This window comes from Amborella trichopoda, chromosome 10 (genome assembly GCF_054954075.1).
Source record: "Amborella trichopoda isolate Santa Cruz 75 chromosome 10, AtrichopodaSantaCruz75HAP2 v2.0, whole genome shotgun sequence".
Taxonomy (NCBI): domain Eukaryota; kingdom Viridiplantae; phylum Streptophyta; class Magnoliopsida; order Amborellales; family Amborellaceae; genus Amborella; species Amborella trichopoda.
Window position 1 is genome coordinate 11,235,026 of NC_142345.1, and position 18,726 is coordinate 11,253,751.

The 18,726-nt window shown below is 34.9% G+C and overlaps 1 protein-coding gene across 31 annotated transcripts; it reads right to left on the reverse strand.

Moving 5' to 3' along the window:
* Positions 1 to 45: 45 nt before the first annotated feature.
* On the reverse strand, positions 46 to 13,090 carry ATSPO11-1 (Spo11/DNA topoisomerase VI, subunit A protein). 31 transcript variants are annotated; one of them, XR_016042822.1, is made up of 15 exons: positions 13,011 to 13,090; positions 12,509 to 12,614; positions 11,690 to 11,763; positions 11,376 to 11,477; positions 9,602 to 9,675; positions 6,974 to 6,990; positions 6,376 to 6,445; positions 6,258 to 6,294; positions 4,953 to 5,000; positions 4,821 to 4,879; positions 4,709 to 4,735; positions 4,475 to 4,580; positions 612 to 732; positions 335 to 398; positions 46 to 240 (listed from the first exon to the last, which is right to left on the reverse strand). XR_016042822.1 is itself a non-coding variant. In XM_011629488.3 (15 exons), exons 1-15 carry the CDS (start codon positions 13,066 to 13,068, stop codon positions 114 to 116), a joined length of 1,095 nt encoding a protein of 364 aa, XP_011627790.3. In that variant the 5' UTR covers positions 13,069 to 13,090; the 3' UTR covers positions 46 to 113. The 31 variants fall into 31 exon arrangements, 16 of the variants coding, with proteins under 16 accessions (XP_011627790.3, XP_088705892.1, XP_020530507.1 ...); XR_016042825.1 differs by having other exon boundaries at positions 4,821 to 4,871; positions 9,602 to 9,678; XR_016042826.1 differs by having other exon boundaries at positions 4,709 to 4,740; positions 4,821 to 4,871; positions 9,602 to 9,678.
* Positions 13,091 to 18,726: the final 5,636 nt, after the last annotated feature.

Genomic DNA, 18,726 nt, shown 5'->3' on the forward strand with positions numbered 1-18,726 from the left:
TCCACGATGCGAGTTTGCTAAAAAGAACACAAACAGTACGATCACTGCGGAGGAAAACTTTTGAACATTTCGATTATTTCTAAACCATATTTATATGATAATCACATGAAGTTTCATAAGTGCCTTCCCTCTTGTATTTTGGCTGGAAGATGTTCCTCTGATAACATGGATATAGAAAACACAGACAACGCTTCAATTTCGAATTTCACCTCTCTTTGCAACATCTTCTCTATCTCCAACCTGCAGAAAACAATTCCCTGTCATAAATAAGCAGAGTACTCCAATTAAACATGAGACTTTCTCAATCCTTCAGGCTCTAAAAGTTCAATTTTACCGCCAGTGTGGCACTTGTTGGTGCAGATAGCATCTCTGTAACAGGGCCTCAGCTTTCTTTTTATCTGTATATATGCTCAAAACTTCAGTAGTCCAGTAGAGAGAGAGTACTCAAAACTTCACTAGTCCAGTAGAGAGAGATGTACTCAAAAGTTCACTATCTCAGAGAGAGAGAGAGATCAACTAATAAGGGGGAAGGCTGATTATAAGAACACACATAGCACATGTCTGAAACTTCATTAGCCTGTTGGAGTGAGAATTTGTCCTATGATTCTCACCTCTGTGTGTCAGAGGAAGTAGACATCTCCTTGGGAGGCCAATGGCTTCAGCATCTGAAGAGAAGATACCAAGCCAACGAATCTCTGGGATACGTAGTAGTTTTGCATCATAGGCCATTTGCTTCGCAGACATTATTAGAGATAAATACATTACCAACGAATGCATGACAAAACACAGAGCACTCGACATATACTAGAATCAGATACAAGTAGATGCTTGGAGGTTATAAATCTATAATGCATGGGAATGATGTAAACTAGGAAAGGAAAATAACCATGATCCTATCCTTTCATTGCATGGTTCCCACAACACCTACAGAATAAAATTGTAAAAAGCAAAGTTAAAAATTCCACCTGCATTCCCTAATTTAGGTTAGGAAGACCATTAAGAAGAGAACCGATACCCTTATCCTCAACTCTCCAGACTCACATTCATGGAAAGGGAATAAGTATGAGACAATTCGAAAAATCTAAGTTATGATAACACAGATTTTCCAACTTCAAAAAATCTAACTGAGAGGAGTAAAAAATGTTGAAAAACTATCTGGTTTTTTCCTCTGAAATCCTTGTTACTTGTGTGTCATTCATTACCATAAATTTGACTATCACCATCACTCAACTATATAAATATTTCCCCATACCCAAGAAATTAAAATACGAAGTGCAAGAGAAAGGAAAAGGAAAATTTACATATAAATAGGATTTAATTAATATGCTTTGGTCCATATTTTTGCAAATTTTACATTGAAGTCCTATGTTTGAATAGTTTTTTATCCCAGGTTTCACACAAATATTAGATTGCCTGATTTTTCTTATTTTTTATTTTGTTAAATCCTAAGACAATGCAGATAATGGAGGCCCCATTTTTGGGTGGTCCAATTTGAGGAACATCAAACTGCCCCAAGTTTCATCATCAAGTTTTGTATGGGGAAGTTTGATGCTCCAGACATTGGACGACCCCCTACTTAGATTGTTTTGTTGAAGTATCCTGTCTGATACTTCCAAAACTGGACTGCTTGATACTTCAAATTTTTTATAAGTATCAAGGGTGGTCCGACATTAGACATATCACCCTAAACCTTTTCAATTAAATATATATTTGGTAGTTCAGCAGTATCATTCGAACTTAAGATATAACATTGCTAACGTCAACTGCTAACCACTTAAGCCCAAACCCGATTCTTAACTTGCACTGAATAATTGGTTTCATCCAGATTCATGACAACAAAACAATGATATTATTTGATGAAGAGAGTTTGCCATTTGTTGTTTCTCGCACTCAATCTGCCTTCATTCAGGTAAGGCTGATAACTGATAGTATTCTAATTGCAAAAGAATGCATAAATTCTAGAAAGTGTGAAAATCTTCCTGGTATAATTTGTAAACTAATAAAGAGAAGCATATGACAAGGTCTATTGTGGACTGCTGTGAAACATAGTGAGAGTAATGGACTTTGGTCAGAGATGACACAAGTGAATTAAGGGGTGCTTATCAAGTGCACATTTGTTAGTATTACTTAATGGCACGCCGAAATCATTTCTAAAAAAAACTAGGGGAATTAGAAAAGGGGATCCTTTATCCCCATTTCTATTCACTTCAATAACAGAGGCATTTATTGTCATGTTGAAAAATCTGTGGAAAGTGCTGATTTCTTTTTTCAAAGTGTCAAGAGAAGCACTAAGTACTCACATATACATTGATCTTTTATGATACTGACCAAAACCAAATTGTGCACTTTTAGAGGGTTATAAGATGTTTTGAGATATCCTCGTCTTAAAGTAAATTTAGAGAAGACTACTTTGGTGGGTATTTCTTATCAAGAAGACGAGGTTACAAGACTGCAGCAATTATGGTATACAAAGTTGGTTGTGCCCATCACAGACGCAAGAATTTCTGGATCTATCTGGCACCTAATAATTCATAGATTATATTTTTATTTGAGCTAGGTACATGGAAGGCCAAAAACTTGTCATTAGGCAGAAGGATAACCTTGATCAACTCTATCCTTGTCAATTACCCATATACTGCGTGTCAGTTTTGGTTAAAAATGGCATATGCAGGGCCAGTTACCTCATTGGAGATGGTGGAAATGGGAGAAGGCAGTCAACTCTTTGGAAAGGGATAGTGCACTGCAAGCCTTTCTTACAAAGATATGTCAGAAAAATTGTATGAAAGGGAGATAGAACGTTGTTGTTGCATCATAAATGGTGGGGCACTAAAACTCCAGTTTTCTGAACTTTTTCAGAGAGTGGAAGACCAGAATGTGAGAATGTGGATGTGTCCCTGGTAGGGGAAGATTGACTAGTTGGCAGACCATGTTTATATAAAATATTCTTAGATAGTGTTAATTCCCAGTTTGCTCCAGCTGATACAAGAGTTGCAGTAGTTGTACTATAGCCCAGAAAGAGAGGATGAGATTGTGTGGGAAGTGGACTCTGGTAGTGAGTTCTCACTATTTTTTTTGTTTCATGACAAGAATAAGTTGGCACCATCTAATACATCTATGATTTGAAATGAACCATTCCACAGAAAGTACAATTCATTAGTGAGCTTCTAACCAATGACATGCTATAAGGTACATATCATAGTAAATATATGTATGTTGCGTAACCAAGATGAAGAACCAGGGGATCATCTATTGTTAAGATGCCTCCATCCTCAAGAAATTGTAGATGTGGGATATTGGAAAAATGGAAATTCAAGTAAGACTCCCCTGATATGCCACTGCTATAGTTGATCATGCAGACATTGCCCTACAGACTAACGTTGGTAAGCTGATTTGAAAAGTTTTCAAACCAGCTACACTTCGGGAATTATGGAAAGAGAGAAATATAAGGGTTTTTCAAAGAAATTGTCTAAGAGTAGAAGGCTCAAAGGGAGGATTTTGGAAATCGATGTTAGAAGACTATTGGGGTATCTTGAGAACTGATACATTGTACAATCTTTAAGAAGTTGCAAAAATGGGGATTCAAAAGAGAATGATTGGAGGCCTTTGGCAGCCTCCTCCACAGGGTGCCATCAAACTAAGTTTTGATGGAAGTTCCATTAGTAAACCTGGTCCTGCTGTGTTTCGAGGATTAATATGAGACCATCTTGGTAATACACTGATTATTCTTTTAGGACCATGTGGCTCAACTACAGCAAATGAAATAGAAATAAGAGCTATCCTGCAAAGATTGAAGGGTATACAGGCTGAACAACTCAAAACATTGATAATTGCCAAAGGTGACTCTTTAAACACTATTAAATAGTGCAAGAATGAAAGGGTCTCCTGGAACATGAGATCAATGTGGTCGACATTGAGGACATCCATGCCAGATTTTGTGTTTCTTCTGTGCATGGTTACAGGGAAGGCAATGAGGAGGCAGATATATTGGCTAAACGGAGCCTTCGTAGTAAAGAGTTCAGATATTCAGCACTTGTCTTTTTACTTAGAATGCCACATCAGTTTTGTAATGTTTGTGATATTCATGGAAGTTATATGATTTTATTCAAAAACATAAAGTGCAGTTTCTTCAAAAAACAAAAGTGCACTTTCTTCCAATGGATTATATTTGAGCAAGCACAAAAGAGATTCATCAGAAGTACCAAACACTCCATAAGAAAAGTAACAAGAAAATTCCATAGTTTTCACGTCAAAGGTCTCTAAATGGTAACAAGAGAAAAATAAACCAAGCCCACGGTTCAGGGATCAGTTTGTTCAATGGCAGTCATCCCCAAAGCATATCAAGATATTATCAAGTTAATACTAGTTTCCTTTCTCAAACAAACCAATAAAAAATTGAAAGTTATATTAAGAAAAACTCAAGAATAAAGGCATTAATTGTGCAGGCTCTTATAATATGTATAATGCAGGTTCTTACCATTGAACCAAATCGGTATGTCAGCAAGATATCAAAACCAAAAGGATCGCAGTCCACCAAGCAGTAGACAGGCAGGGACAGCTCATCAATAAGAAGTCGTAAGAATCTATTAGAAACATACAAAAATCATTCCCCAAGACTTGGATTCTTAAAGAGGAAAGAGTAAAGATGTCGACTTGAAAACATTATACATAACAAATAAAACTTCCACCTGAAATAGCTAGGAATTCTTACCTTCGGGTGGGAACATCAGGATAACCCCTGCCCTACAAATGAACTTGTAAATTAAGCAAAGTACATAATACTCCCCAACAATTAACCACTTACAAACTAAAAGAGTATTTACCGTTATCACAATACAACGATTCATTTCACAGAATTTGTCATTTGCCAAGCGCTGAAACACTAGAAAAGAAATACGATCAGCAATCCAAAGCACATAAATGATGCAACATATCTCCTACAGAAAACTATTTACCTGTTTCTTTCTCCACAACTAGTATATATCTAGCGAAGCCCATGATATCTAGCACATTGAGCATTTGGATAACATCTGATCTCTTAAGTCTCTGATACCATATACAGCTGAATTGTGAATGGTTAACTATAACAAGGGGGCCATTTACAACAGGATTGCAACCTTTTTATTTTAACAATATGAAATAACAGTGTTAATTGAATATATCTATGGGCAGGTGAGTAAAAGTAAACATTCTGATAAATATGGATCTAATAAAATTACAAAATGAATTAAACGTTTGTATCAATTTTTTGATAGACGCATGTCAATCTTCCTCATTCATCAATGAAAATGCATTCCAAATTCAGGATGCACCATAAAGAGGCTTGTCTAGAATTACAACAAAACATCCCTAATAAGGGTACACTGCCAAAGGCAGGTAAAAGGCCTCATGGTGGGATGCATTGCTCTACAAAAGTAAAGTTCATATTTTATAATAGGGTGTGGTTTGTATAACGTTGCAACCTTAAACAATTAAATTAAGAAGCACGTCTAAATTTTATTATAACAAGTAATTTTGGGGTAAAAAATTCTTAGGATGGCTTGAAAATCTATTTTCATCTCTAATTATAAAATTTTAAACCCAAAAAATAGATCAAACCAAGTAGATTTATAAACATATGAAAAACCTTAAAAATGGATGGTCCAAATAATTTATTGCAAGATGCACAATTTTGGGAACCGAAATCTTTTTTTTTTTCATATCTAGATGTCGAGATAATCAATTACAGGTTTTTTCCAACAATAAAACGGCATTTCCCAATGAATTTTTGAGGTGCACCTTAATTCTACCTTTTAAGGTTGCAACCTTATATGCAATCAGTTGCACATTATGTTCAAAGGATTCATGTTTCCCCTAATCGAACTAAAGATGATCTAACGCACCAAACTCATTCCGTATCTATTTCAATTTGAAACATCTTTGTTTTTGACATGCCACTGACTGCGCTTCTGTTATAGCTTAGCGATATTGAACTCTTCATCCAAAAACTAAATTGCAGGTTCTAAAACATTCTCATCTATGAAAAAGCAGTGGGTACTCATAACATATTACTCAATATTGTAAATATTATTCGGAAAATGGTTGCTAGAAAATTCTTGAAATGACCAATATATTGTTACATTGCTAAGAGATAAACGCAACTTTTTAGATATAATTCCTATGGACATATGTAACTTTCAGGAAAAGTTTAACATCTCTTCTACTATATCTGAGGTATAGTTTGGGGAGGAAGCTTAGAACCATATGGCCTAGAAGGATACGTTTGACTTCTTCTACATAAACAGGGACTGGATAAGCCTGCACATTGGACCACAACTAAATTTCTTAATTAATCCATCGAAAAATGGTCATGAATGCAGCAGCACTTAGCATTCTTACAACACTAGGTCTTCTTATACAATTGAACATCCTGTTGGACTCCTTGAACCTTAAGCACCCCATCACCAATCTAAAGCAACCAAATATGAAGCATTGATATTAGATCATAGAACAGAATGAGATAGGAACATGACATAAAATCTCATTAAAAAGTACAGTGCCATTCAAGTATTTTGCATGCATATTTTATCATCCTATCTATGTTGTAACATCCTGGTATTCTTCTAACCCCTTTGATATCTTTTTGCCAAAAATCTATACATGTAATTCATAAATGTAACTTTGCCTCTTATAGACTTTCACGGTAACAGAGGAGCCAGCATCCTTGTGTTTGAGGCATGTACTCATTCACACAGATGTAACTTTTATTTAGAGACAGTTCATGGATATCGAAATAGAAATATACAGGACATCCATTACACATTAAGTACTTTGTTATTGCCTTCCCATGATTCCCAGTGTCTACTTCCCACATTTTACTTGTTAATCACTTTACTTTCTCAAGTAGTGAGTTCCAAATCTAGAAATGTGAAGAGAAAAAGGAAAGGAAAACTCAAACATCCCATGCTTAAATGGAGCTTTTTAGTGTAGAATTTACCCCTTGCCAGCAGAGACCTGCAAATGGAAGAAAACCATTATGATAGTACTCTATAATTGCAAAACATAAGTCACTAGAAGGTTATAGAGATTCTATACTAGTGTAATAAACAGGATGCATTTTTATGAGGTCCTATCTAAGCCAACTTGAAGCATCTGCAGCTTGAGATTTCTTAAAGTCTATACATAAGAAAGATCAAAAAAAATTTCCTGCATGATCTTGCCTTCTAGAGCTCATGATCCCTCCCCCCCTCCTCCCTCCCTCCCTCTCATGGAAAAAAAGGATGGTTGGACTTGCGGTGCATCCCTACCTCTCTCATGGAAAAGAACGATGCTTGCACTCATGTTGCCCCTCTGTTCACATGGAAAGGTCTCCAAATTCCATCACAACATCCCCTTTGGATTTGCATTTCCAGATTTTCTTCTTCCTCACGTCTCAAGATCCCAACAGTTGGCATTATCCTTTTTTTTTTTGGGGTGAATACATATCCAAAGTCTTGAAAGATCCAAAAGATCATATGTGTTTCCAATGTCCTGGTGTGGTGTAGGTTTGGATGCAAAATTTATCAACAGTTTATTGCAGGAGAGCAGATCCCAGTTCCAAGAAAATTACATGGCCAAATGTTGTGAATGTATATTACAAGGGAATTGTCTGCTACTTATTGAAGGTAAAAGTATTCACAATTTTGGAAATGTGGGAACCATGAATGCCACTAAAAGAAGATGTATTTTTGTTACTACAAATATGGAACTGTTCAAATTAGAACTACAAGTGGGATTTCCCCAACTCTTGGTTTTTTAGTGGCCACTTGGTTGAAACCCACCACCCTCTAATCTACATCCTTCTTTTGCAATTTTACACGATCTAGAATCAAAAGACACAACAACAAGTGTGGCTCTATTGCTACAGCCATACTTAGGATTCTTACTTTCATGAGATTTGAGGGGCAGAATTAGAAGATTTAATATTGCTTAGAATTTCCTAGGGAGCAAGTTAGGGTTCGGGGTTTTTTCTTCTATAAGTATGTAAACACCGGATTAGAAAAAAGGCAGAAGAGACAAATAATTTATTTTGGATCTTGTGGAAAGATTATACCCTCCCTTACAGACCCCGAGAGGGTATAATCTATTGACCCTTTATTTTCCTTACATTATTTTCTGGTGTATTATACCCTTCTCCCTGCATCAATTAGTATTGGAGCCAATGATTCCATCAATCAGAATGCCACCAAAACCAGCTCTTATGATCGAGGAAAAATTGCCATAAGTCATTGACAGGAAATATTGCCATAAATCATAGAGCTTAGGAATCAACAAATGAAAGAGAGCACGGACCAACAAATTAAAGAGAGCATAAATCAAGCTATTGCAAATATTCAAGGTGAGACTTGCAGAACTCGAGAAGAGATTCGTGAAATTAATCAAAGGTTGCAACGGTTAGACAACACCATTCATTGAGAAGATGGAGCTTATAACCACGTGGATCTAACACCAAATCTTAATCTTCGAGATCAAATAAAGACACTACTTTAATATATTGAATACGATGAAGAGGTAAACCTCAGTACAAAACATATTGATTAAAACCCAAAAGTGCTACATATTTCAACAATCAATAATGAAGAAGACAATACACTTTTTGTAGTATGCGAAAAAGCACCCTTTAAGCTTGAAAGGGAAATCAAGATTAAGTTTGGTATTCTAAAGTTCCACTACATGATGCACACCAATTATCTGATTAATTGGTTCACTGAACAAGATACAATACTGAAGAGACTAGTAGGACTTCATCATCAACTTTTAAGAAGGCCTCTAAAGGATATAATGAATTCAACAAACTTGGGGCCGCATTTTCCCAATCTAGGGAGAATAACATAATGGGTTTCTTTAATTTTTTTTTTGTTTTACTATTTTCTAGATTTTTTTTTTTGGGGTTATTTTGCGTCTCTAGTTTTCGTTAGGGGCATTTGTATTTTTTTTTTAGTTGCAAAGATTTGAGGGGTAGAATTAAAAGATTTAATATTGATCAGGATTTCTTAGGGAGAAAGTTAGGGTTTAGAGTTATTTTTTATAAATGTCACTATTGGATCAGAAAAAAAAGAAGAACAGAAGAACAATTTATTTTAGATCTTGTAATGAGATGTTTTTAGGGTGGATTCCTTTGTAGACCATGAAAGAGGATATAATCTCTTAACCATTTATTCGTGTCTTATATTCTTTTGGTTAGTTACTGTTCTTTCCCCTTTTCTTGGCATCAATTGTTATCAAAGCATTCCTACATCGCTTGCTACATTAAAATTTTGCAATCTTGAGTGAAAATTATCAACCATTTTATGTTTCCCGTACAATAGACCCATTATTTTGACTCAATTTTGAATGAGAAATTGTAGATTGTTGAACCCGTTAAGCAAGAAAACAGTGCACCATATGTACAAATAAAGGTCTAAAAATACTGCTATTGTATCAAAGACACAAGAAAAACAATTGGAAGTCAGAGAAAATCACAGAATAGGGTTCATGTTCATATGTTTCAGCAAGATAAATGGACAGAATATTTACACGAATCACAGGAAAAATCATTCACCATGGATCAAATACAAAAGGGGAGCAGAGTTATGGCAACACTCACAACATTTAGATTATGACGACTGCAGTGTAAAAGGATGCAAGTGTCGCTTATGGCTCGATCTACATTTGCTTGGTCTGCTATGCAAAAGAAATTTAAAGAATTCAAAAAAATGACTCCAGTATACACTTTCAAACCACATTTATGGTATACTTTTACATGGATAGCACTGTGACATAAAGGATCAAATTTCTCATAATGCAAACATCAGATGAAATTGCAAAAGCCGACTGTATGGTATTGTAAGATGTCGTAGACATCATGTATATAGGCTAGTATAGAATGGTAGTTTGATACATCCATATGTGACTATTTTTGGCAATTAATTCTGTGGCAAAGAAATTTGGACCATAGTTACCAAGTACAAGAACAACAAAATTACTTGTTCTTCACAGATGGGAAATGGAATACCAGAAAAGCTTGGAAATCTCATTGATGTTATGAGAATGTTTTCAAGCATAAAAGGAAAAAGATACTATGATCGATTTTCTAGAAACAATGAATTTGCCGGCAAGTAACCACTTTTCCCCAAAACTGAGGGTACCCCAACAGAAGCCCTTGGTTTCAGAGGCAATTCCACAGAGGAAAGAGGAGTTCAGCTTGTTAGGAGAGGCAACCCAGCCTCGCGTCACCTAAGACCATAAATCACCTTAGAAACTATGCACCTAGCATCTCTTATACCTTTATATGGACTTTATACAATTCGCATCACATCCAATATATCATGAGTGGATAAAACCCAGTAAGGCTGAATCACAGTTCATCATACGAAGGGAGACGAGAATGTTTTGTCTTCAAAACTCATCCATTTATTCTATTACCCATCAGAAAATGTCCTCAGGGGATAGCTGGAGGGAGGAACGCCTTCAGATTCATCTTATAGCACACCAATCTAGTGGCTAACTTTGTGAAATAACGATACTATGCTCACATGGAATACTGTGGAATATATCAAGGGGAAAACTGATTCTTGCATGTTTGACATAGCTTATAATGCATCAAGTTTGTTAGTTTTTTTTCTTTTTTTTTGTTAATTCGTAAGAGATAGCATCATTGGATGCTTGCACTGTACAATTTCTAGCACAAAAGCTTGAGTAACGTTAGACAAAGCATAAGAATTTAACAATCTGTTTGTACATTCCATATTTGCATTTATCATGCAGAATTGTTTTATAAGAAAGGGATTAGGTCTAACTGCTAGTTAGTTTGGTAATTTCAGTAGGAGTCAATACGAATCCATGAGTCAGATGCATATCCTAAGATGCATAGGAGCAAGAAAACGTTACAGATACAATAAAACAATTACCTCTTTTTTTGGGTGACATAAAGCAATTTACTATGGTTGAGGTAAATAAAGCAATTTACCTCAACCATGGGTACGTTGATATGTTTCTTTCTTAATAAGAGGTATATAAAAAGGTTTTACAACTCGTAAGAATATTGAAAGCAACTCCAAAGCACAATAATCTCAAGAACTATCAGAAAAATAAAAAAACAATATGCATTTTATTTGTAACAATAAAAGGAATTATCATCCAAATCCTTCAAATCCTTTACCTTGAACTAATAAAGTTCCAAGGGAATAATTGTTACAATAAGGAAATCCCTCAGCCACCATTTATAATGAGTCACACACATGACTGGCCAATAGTTTCCTTTTTGTACTCTATCACTTAGCTTTATGCAAAAGAATGGACATAAGGATTTCAAGATGATAGGTTGCTCTCGATAACAAGAAAACAAGAAGGGCTTCAATTTGATCTACTAGTAATGTTACCAATAAAAATAGAAGGATGCATGTAGTAAATGTCTCTTTTTGATGCATGCTTTCCTTCCAAAAGCAGCTTCTGAGTAATAAGAAGAACTCTAAGCAGCACATCTGAAAGAAAAAGAGATGCACCATCAACCTCAATTAAAGTAAACAAATTGCCTCTTATTGTCACCTGAGCAAAGTTATAAGCAAAAAATGCAGAATGAAATAGCAAAACGTGAGAACTTATTTCTTTAGTTTCTTTTTCATAAATTTGCAAAATAGTAAACTACAAGGCATAGCATTTGAAAAAGTAACAAAGAATCTTGATTCTACTTTACCAAGCCTATTTGCATGGCTTTCCTTTTCCATAGATATGATTTCTCTTCCGTCAGTCATGTCAGAGTTGCAAGAACTGCATTGCCAAATTTACATGGAAATAAATTATCAACAAGGACAACATGCTTGTCAATTTTCAAATTGCATCAATTTAAAAGAAATTTTTCGCGTATATAAAATTCTAATTCCAATCTTTCCAGAGCTAAGTTTATCACCAGGACAAGAGTCAATAATTACAGAAAAAGGAATGAATCTCTTAAGATGCTTTGTTAAAAACCAAGCTAGTTCCCAAGATGCTTTTCTAAAACATCATTGATGTCATTTATGTACATGAGCAGGAAATTCAGGTACTTAATGGTTGCCATTAAGAAAGTAAACATGGCTGGTATGCCACCTCAGCATTGCTTATCCTTGTAACTTGTAAATGGTTTTCCTTCTGTATACATTCTCAGCAAGCTAAAAAGAAGTTCATCAAATATTTCTTGGATGGCTTTAGCATGAAATTTCTAACTTTAATTCCTTGGTAATTTTTCTTATTAAGTCAAGCAGAGGAATCACATCATCAAAATATGAAAGCCTTTGATTGGCAACAATTAATAGAAGTAAATATGCGTTTTTATGCTTAGAATGGAAAGAAACATGCCTAAATTACACTCTTAGGAAACAACAAATAGCAATCTAAACCAAAAACAATCTTCTAGTTCAGTAAATTATAATCGTTCTTTTGCAACTAAATCCAATTTGAATATAGAATTTCCAAATAAACGGATGAAAATATAAACAAAATTCTAATTATTTTGCTGTAATGGTGAAGATCATACCATTTATCACCAGGACCAATCAATTTACAGTGAGTCCTGTAACGATCAATGGAGACTAGAGAAGTACGGCCTTTACACAAATCTTCAATCAAAACTAGAGTAAAACCTATAAATACAGTGACAAATAAGACTGAGAAAGAGGCAGAGAAAAATTGCATACACAAGTGATTAATTTAGTATTGCACATCATATATTACTGAGAAGAAAATGAATTTTTGCTCGTAGAGGGAGAGAGAAACTAGTGGAGAGTTTAGGATTCTGCTCTAAGCTTACTGAGAAGATACATAGGAGTTTTCTACCTGAATGCGTTCAATCCTTCATACACACACATGAACACTCAGAGAGAGAGAGCGAGAGAGAGAGAGAGAGAATACAGAAGCTACAGCTAAGATTAAGGTTTGGATATGAGATTTGAGAGAAGAAATAGAGAACAGCTAAATTTAGGTTTCGGATACGAGACCCGGAAGAAGAAGGAGGAAAGATTATGCCCTAAAAATGACACCTCTAATTCTCTGGAGCAAATGTGAAGGGTTTGTTGAAGCTTCACTTCGCCCTCCCATTTTTCCCACCTTCCTCGAGCTCAATGCTGCTTTAACGGTTAAGCACATATTATAAAGGAAAAAGTTTGTATAAGGTTGCAACCTTGCACTGCTGAGGAAAGGTGCATCTCAAAAATTCTACTATGGAGAGCAATGGTTTGAAAAACGGATCGGTGACCCGGATCGGGTTTCCAAAAAATCGATCCGGATCAATGAATCGGCGATTCGGATCGAAAATCAGGTGAATCGGTCAGAATAAAGCTTAAAAAAAATTCGAAAAAATTATTAAAATTCATTATAAATATTGTTTTTAGGAATTCAATAAAAAATGAGGGTACTCCATTAAGAATTTTCATATTTTTGAATGAATATGCGAATATTGATATGTTCTTTCCCTGCATGAACCGTCATTCAGCATTTAATTTACAGTATTTCGTGCTCATCCCTACACTGTTGCTGTTGGGACTCGATATGTGAATAATATGGCTGGGATAGGGTGGCCTCAGAATCATCATCTCTCTCATTTTCTCTTTGAATAATATGGATTAAAAAAAAAAAATAACAAATTTTCAAAAAAATCGATCATGGATTAAAAAAAAAATCACAAATTTTCAAAAAATTCTATCATGGATTACAAAAAAAAATTCGATCGTGGATTAAAAAAAAAAAATCACAAATTTTCAAAAAATTCAATCATGGATTACATAAAATTCGATCATGGATTACATAAAATTCGATCATGGATTACATAAAATTCGATCATGGATTACAAAAAAAAACAAACAAAAAAAAACAAAAAATTCAATCGTGGATCACAAAAGAAGAAAAAAACAGTTCGATCATGGATTACAAAAAATTCAATTATGGATTACAAAAAACTCTATCATGGGTTACAAAAAAAGCAAAAAACAAAAAATTCAATCATGGATTACAAAATAAAAAGCAAACATTTCGATCATGGATTACAAAAAAAAAACAAACATTTCGATCATGTATTACAAAACATTCGATCATGGATTACAAAAAATTCTATCATGTGTTACAAAAACAAAAAAAAAAAACAAAAAAATCGATCATGGATTACAAGAAACGAAAACAAACATTTCGATCATGGATTACAAAAAATTCTATTATGGGTTACAAAAAACCAAAAAATTCGATCATGGATTACAAAAAAACAAAAACAATTCGATCATGGATTACAAAAAAATCGATCAAGTATTACAAAAAAATCTATCATGGATTACAAAAAAAAAAAAAAAAAAAAAATTCCGTACGGACTAGCCGATTCACTGTTCGGACTCTCCGATTCCGTACAGTGAATCGGCGATTCACTGTACAGAATCGATTTCCGATTTTTTAGGCGATCCGGTCCCCTTTTCACGATTTTCGAGTCGAACCGGGCGAGTCCGGTTCGACTCGGCGTTTTTTAAAACACTGATGGAGAGTGTTCCCACATAGGAGAACCCTCGAGATCATCTCGACGTTGAGATGAATCGATATCAAGAAAAAAAAAGAATTCCAAGTTCGGAGAATAGTATATCCAGTAAAAAGTCATTTGGAATATCTGTTGTATTTATTACTATGCTCGATCTATACTATTTTTTAAATTTTAAATTTTTTAATTAAAGATAAAAAGAGATTTTGAAGCCATCATAAGATTTTCAACGCCGAAGCGACATCTCTAAGTAAATTTTATGGGTGTACCAGACTTTTACAGTATCAGGACGCAACCTTACACAAACCTCGCCCTATTATAAAAGAGGAAAATTAACATGCAGAAGCAACGAAGACCAAGACCAGTCACCGTTTCTACAAAGAGATCACAATTAGTTACGACTATCTAATGTGAAATATGAACTCTGAATTTAGTCAATGAAATAATTGCAGCCAATGAATTTCACATTCAATGATCAAGATTAATTGTGACCACCTTGTACACAAGAAAAATAGTCTCATTGTATACATTTCCTTAATGTAAACATCCCTTGTTAATATGGATATTTAACGGTAGGGATTGTACACTACAAGATCATTTACCTTTGGTACAAGGAGGTCAGAATTACTTGTCACCATCTCATGTGAAATCTAATTGTTTGGGTGTGTCATAAAGTTTGAGAAAAATTCTTTTGAATATTGAGCTTGACCAATAGAATAAAGGGTTATGTTAGGGTGCTCACACTATAGAGTAATTAATTATTGTACTCAACAAAATTTTCACACTTATATACCATTATTTTGTACAAGTTTGTTTTTAATAAATGTATTTTTGGTCATTAGGAATGGTGTGATATCATCTACATGGGATATGTTTCACCTACATGGGGTCTAACATCACCCACATTGAGCATTAAATATCACTAGTGTGATCTATATGGGTGATATCACACCAAGATAATGTCACACCCCTCTTAATGACCAAAAATACCCTTATTAAAAAAATACTCCATATACAAAACAAGGTATATAAGCATCCAAATTTTGTTGACTCTATAGTATAAGCACCCTAACACAACCCTAGAATAAATGCAACTACTCAATTTCACATCCAATAGTCAAGGTGAAATGGTGACCACCTTGTACAAAAAGTAAAAAGTCTCATTATATACTTTTCCTCAACGCATAATAAACTATTACCATTCACTTTTGGTGCATAAATGATAACTACCTTTACTCATCAAATGCTGAATCCGACAGCTTAAAGTGTGCCTCTCGGTTTAAGAAATTTTATTTTAAAATTTGTTCTAGTATATAACATACCTCACCTCCTCCTCCTTGCCCAACTCAAACTCACATCAACAACCAATTACAATAAGTGCTTGATAACTCGGTCTATGTCCCAATCTCTCGAGGCGAGTACTCGAGCTCACCATCCTTGTGAGCCCCAGTTTGTCCAAGTTGGGTGTTCTACTCAGGGATATTAAAAGAATTTAAAAATATAAAAATCTTAAAAAAAAAAATAAGATATTTATTTGCGATATATTTTTTATTTTTCTATTATTTTAGCAAAGATTAGTGTTGGAAGTTTGAATTCTTGAAATCCCAATTTAACCAATCACTGAATATCACACAATCAATATCGAATATGTAACATTAATAATTCAATAATAAGCTCAAGGATCGTGTACAATAATTTGGGAAAAACGAATTAGAGATTGAAACATAATCAGGAGATAAAATTAGAGAGAGACAAACCACAACACAAATTTAATGTGGTTCACCCTGTAGGGCTATGTCCACAGGCAAGCTGGCAAGTAATTTAATTATCAAAAGAGAAATTTATAAAGGGATACAAAATTACCTTCAAGGAAAAAAAATTGGTGAAAAACATCACCAAGAATATATTCTTGTGATCATCCAAAAACCACGATTTACCCCGCTTCACTTCGGATGATCCAAGAATATGAGCAATACAAACGCATATAATTTCTCCTAAATATAGGACAAAAATCAGTCTTCACCTCATTCCCTTTCTCAACATAACCCAAGGAACCGTAACTCCTTTCTAGGGAGAGAAGAGCAAACCCAAAGAAGCGTGAATCGTGCAACCCAAAAAATTCATTTTTGCTTTTATGCAAGCCACCTAATTGTAATGACAAAAAAACTAAAAACAAATGGGAAAATGCAAAAACATCCAAATCGTGATTTTTCTATCACTGTTCAACAATCTCCACCTTGATAGTAAGTCACCTACTTGCATTGCCGATACTCCCCTTTTCACTTATTTATGAAGCTTAGATAAGTTAGGCTCTATTCCAATTTCTCTATCGGAACCATCTTCATGAGCATATCCGCTACATTTTCTTAGTTCCAACTTTCACCAACCGAACCAAATCATCTTCAACAACTTGTCGAATGTAATGGTATCAGACTAATATGTGCTTCGTCCTCTGTGATAAGCGAGATTCTTGACCAAATTAATGGCACTCATAGTATCACAAAATATTTTCATGGGCTTAGAATTGATACCCAATTCTCCAATAAAACCTTGAAGCCAAACCGCTTATTTGCTTACCTCGGTCACCGCCATGTACTCTGCCTCGGTGGTGGACAATGTCACCGTTGATTGAAGCTTAGACATCCAACTTACCGGTCCATTTCTAAACTTGAAAACATAACTAGTAGTTGATCTTCCTCTATCAATCATCGGCGTAATTTGCATCAACGTAGCCTTGAATGTGCCCAGAGCCTTCGCTAAATATCATAGCATAAACACTTGTACCTCTCAAATAATGAAGATCTCATTTTGTACCTTTCTAATAATGAGCATTTTTCAGGATTTTCCATAAAGCGATTCATGACATCAGTCGAATATGCTACATCCGATCTACTACATATCATGACAAATAGTAGGCTTCCCACAACACGTGGATATGACACCTTAGCCATATTCTTCTTTTCATCCACAGCCTTTGGACTTTGCTTGGAAGACTACTTGAAATGAGGGGCTAATGGAGTCTTCACTGGCTTTGCCTTGCTCATGTCAAACTTATCAAGCATCTTTTCTATAAAGCTCTTTTGTAAAAGTGATAAAGTCTCACTCCGTCGATCTCTTTGGATTTCGATTCCAAGTATTTGTTTTACCGGCCCGAGATCTTTCATTTCAAAACTCCTGCTCAAAGATGCCTTGGGCTCATCAATCCTAACCTTATCCCTGCTTGCCAAAAGCATATCATCAACATACAAGACTAAAATTAAATAAGAACCATCATAAAAAAACTTCATATAAATACAATAGTCATAACCACTCCTATGGTATCCAAGACCACTCATGAATATGTCAAAAGTCTAATACAATTGTCTTGATGCTTGATTGAATCCATATAAGGATTTCTTCAAATTGCACACTAGCCTCTCTTTTCTTTTTTCAAGAAATCCTTCCGGTAATTGCATATACACTTCATCTTCAAGTTCACAATGTAAAAAAGTTGTTTTTATATCCATTTGTTGAAGCTCTAAATCATGTAATGCAACAAGCCCAAGCACCAACCTTATGGAGTCTAACTTGACAATCAGTGTGAAAATTTCAAAAAAGTTGACACCTTCCTTTTATACAATTCGCTATGCAAATAGCCTTGCCCAATACCTTTCTAGATTTCTATAATCCCTCTCTTGATTTTTAACACTTACTTGCAATCAACCGTTTTTCTACCATTTAGCAATTCTACAAAATTCCAAGTCTTGTTCTTCCGAAGAGCCAACATTTCATCTTCCATGGCCTTCTTCTAAGATATGGAATCATCTCCTTCCATAGCTTCTTGATAAGTGCTCGGTTCTTCATTCATAATAACCAAGGCATATAGGACTTCGGGATCTACATAATCCCTAAACTGCTCGGGTGGACGAATTACCTTTGTAGATCTTCTGGTCATGGATGATGCAACTTCTTCATGGGAATCACTTGGTTCACCAACTTGTTCTTCTTCATCAACAGCTTCTTCATTGAAACTTATGGGTGCTTCTTCCAGTATATGACCCTCACTAAATACTAGGACATAATATTGAAAATAAATTTCTTGGGTGTCATTATGAGATTCTTCACTTTCTTTAATCTCATTTTCTATACCTATTGTCAACATGGATGACTCATCAAAATACACATCTCGGCTTGTAATTATCTTTCGGGTACTTGGATCCCATTACCAGTATCATTTCATCCCTTTGTTATACCCAATAAAA

What these genes read in the sequence shown, in the direction of transcription:
- ATSPO11-1 (XM_088849766.1), bottom strand. Translation starts at nt 13,068, where the DNA reads ATGGGAGGGCGAAGTGAAGCTTCAACAAACCCTTCACATTTGCTCCAG. An exon ending in GCATCCTTCTATTTTTATTG is followed by an intron (nt 9,679 to 11,375) that starts GTAACATTACTA and finishes TCTTTTGCATAG; the next exon opens with CAGACCAAGCAAATGTAGAT. An exon ending in ATCGTTGTATTGTGATAACG is followed by an intron (nt 4,741 to 4,820) that starts GTAAATACTCTT and finishes GTTCATTTGTAG; the next exon opens with GGCAGGGGTTATCCTGATGT.